Source organism: Plectropomus leopardus, unplaced genomic scaffold (assembly GCF_008729295.1).
Source record: "Plectropomus leopardus isolate mb unplaced genomic scaffold, YSFRI_Pleo_2.0 unplaced_scaffold22988, whole genome shotgun sequence".
In the NCBI taxonomy this organism is placed as follows: domain Eukaryota; kingdom Metazoa; phylum Chordata; class Actinopteri; order Perciformes; family Serranidae; genus Plectropomus; species Plectropomus leopardus.
The window spans coordinates 1-2,168 of NW_024624923.1; the positions used below are offsets into that span (position 1 = coordinate 1).

General features: G+C 39.0%; 1 protein-coding gene across 1 annotated transcript; it reads right to left on the reverse strand.

The window, feature by feature from the left end:
- Positions 1-1,097: 1,097 nt before the first annotated feature.
- On the reverse strand, positions 1,098-2,163 carry LOC121966074 (nuclear factor 7, brain-like; the record flags this gene model as incomplete). Its single annotated transcript, XM_042516174.1, has 1 exon — positions 1,098-2,163. A coding segment is annotated over one exon (1,066 nt), but the record flags the coding sequence as incomplete, so codon positions are not given.
- Between the last annotated feature and the right edge of the window lie 5 nt (positions 2,164-2,168).

Consider the following 2,168-nt stretch of genomic DNA (forward strand, 5'->3'; position numbering starts at 1 on the left):
TTGATCTTAACCCACATTTAGAACCTCAGGACACATTTCAGTCTGAAAAACTGTTATGATGAACACTATTTTATTCTTAGTTATCAAACTGTTATTCATTTTAAAATGACATCTATCACATATAATCAGTTATGTACAGTTTACTTGTCTATTTTTATCTTATAGTAATTAACAGTGAATTAAAAATGAATCCTGAATGTTCAGTAAAATCTCCACTGTTTAAATTTAGGTAATTAATAACTAAATAAACTGACTATCAATGCAGAAGAAAATCAATACTCTAAAAAATAAAAATAGCATTTGACCCAAAATAAACTTTAAATATAAAATGACTTTTTTCTGATGAATCCCTTTAATCACACATACATACACAGGACTTGGTTTCTCCACAACAAGTATCACCATCACCATCTTCCTCCCCATTATTCCCAGTTTACATGTAACTACCTTTGACAGTCACAACTCAGCAGAAACATCAAAAAGAGATTTTTTTGCCACATAATAATCACATTTAGTCTTTTTTAGAATTGACATACTTTTCTGCACATCCATATTTACAGCTTAAATAGACATGACAAAAAGTGAAAAAGCAGACTATAATCAAAAGGTGCATATGCAAACCAGAAAATGCTTAAAAAATAAAATTTTGTGTTTCTGAAGTTTGACTGACAGTAGATTCTTCCAAAGCCACATTTTCATTATTCTGTGCAAATCTTTTCTGTCATTTTGTGTTCGGATAAAACACTACAGTCTGTTGATTTATTGTTCACTAAATGTAGTATGATAAACATATATCATGGAGATCATTATAGAGCACATGTTGTTTACTATTAGAATGCAGTATAACATTCGGACAGAGCAACAAAATGTTGCTGAAACAAAACAATAGAAAAAAATCAATCAAAATCATTTACAGATTTTTGCCCTTTTATAGTTTTTCCTGCTTGAAACCTGTGGTAAACAACTCAGATTCAAACAGGATAAAACATTTCTTTATATCATGTATATTATCACTGAGATGGAAAATTATGGTATTTCTGAGCAGCGTTATGAATCTATAACTACACCTTTGTGATACTGAGCCAAAAAGCCTGTACATGAAGGGAGTGCGTGCTGTCCCACTTGTACAGTGACTGTCCCAGGTAGTATTTTTACTGGGAGTTTACTCCAGCTGACAATGTATGGAAAAAGCTTGTCTCTGAAAGTGTGTGTGAAAGTGTGTATGTGTGTGTTAGTATCAAGATCATAGAACGACAGTTTTCCATTGTCAAAGTCCAGATGAGCTCTGATCCTCTGGAGCTGCTTCCTCACTGTGAGAACTTTATCCGGCAGCAGTGGGGAAGCTACAAAGTATTTTCCATCAAGAAAATACATTTCCCAGAATCCAGTTTGTGTTTTTCCCTTTCTCCCGACAGACTCCTTTATCACACCCAGGGACCATGCACTGTCATTTTTAACCTCAAAGTCCCAGCTGTGAGTCCCAGAGTTAAAGCCCTCTGAGCCCAGGACAGGGATGTGGTAATCAAACCTCTCTGGATTGTCAGGACGCTTCTGCTTCTCTCCAAATCTCACGCTGGTTAAATCTTCTGACAGGATATATTTTGGATGGGCAGTGTTTGGATCCAGAACCACAGGACTGTAAGAGACCATGTCCTTCATCTTGTGCCAGATGTTGAAGGTGAGGTTGCCCAGGTGTTTGGCCTCGTCTATTAGAGCTCCTGAGAGCAGCTGTGGATCCTCCAGCAGGGGACGCTGCTGGACTCTGTCCACTGCAGCCTTGTAGTTGTGCAGGAATGAGACGTCTTCGGCTCTCAGCTCGTCCTCTGTGGCTCTGATTGTGTCTGAGAGAGCTGACATCTCTTTAATCAGAGCCTCAATCTTCTCCTTCATCATCTGACTCTTCTGCTCCTCCTCCTCCCTCAGAGCGGAGATCCTGGCCTCCTCTTCCTCTTGTAGAAACTGGTGAAGCTTCTTAAACTGCTCCCTAATCCTCCTCTCTGTCTGCTGGGCCTGGACCTTCATGTGTTCTGCTGTTTGATCGCAGTTTTCTTTCACTCGCTCAAACAGCTTCAGTTTCTCCTGAAAGGGTTTCAGAGATTTCTGCAGCTTCTCTTTGCGCTCCTGTGCAGCTTCATCGATGGGTCTGAATCTGTGCTTGTCGTGTGTTT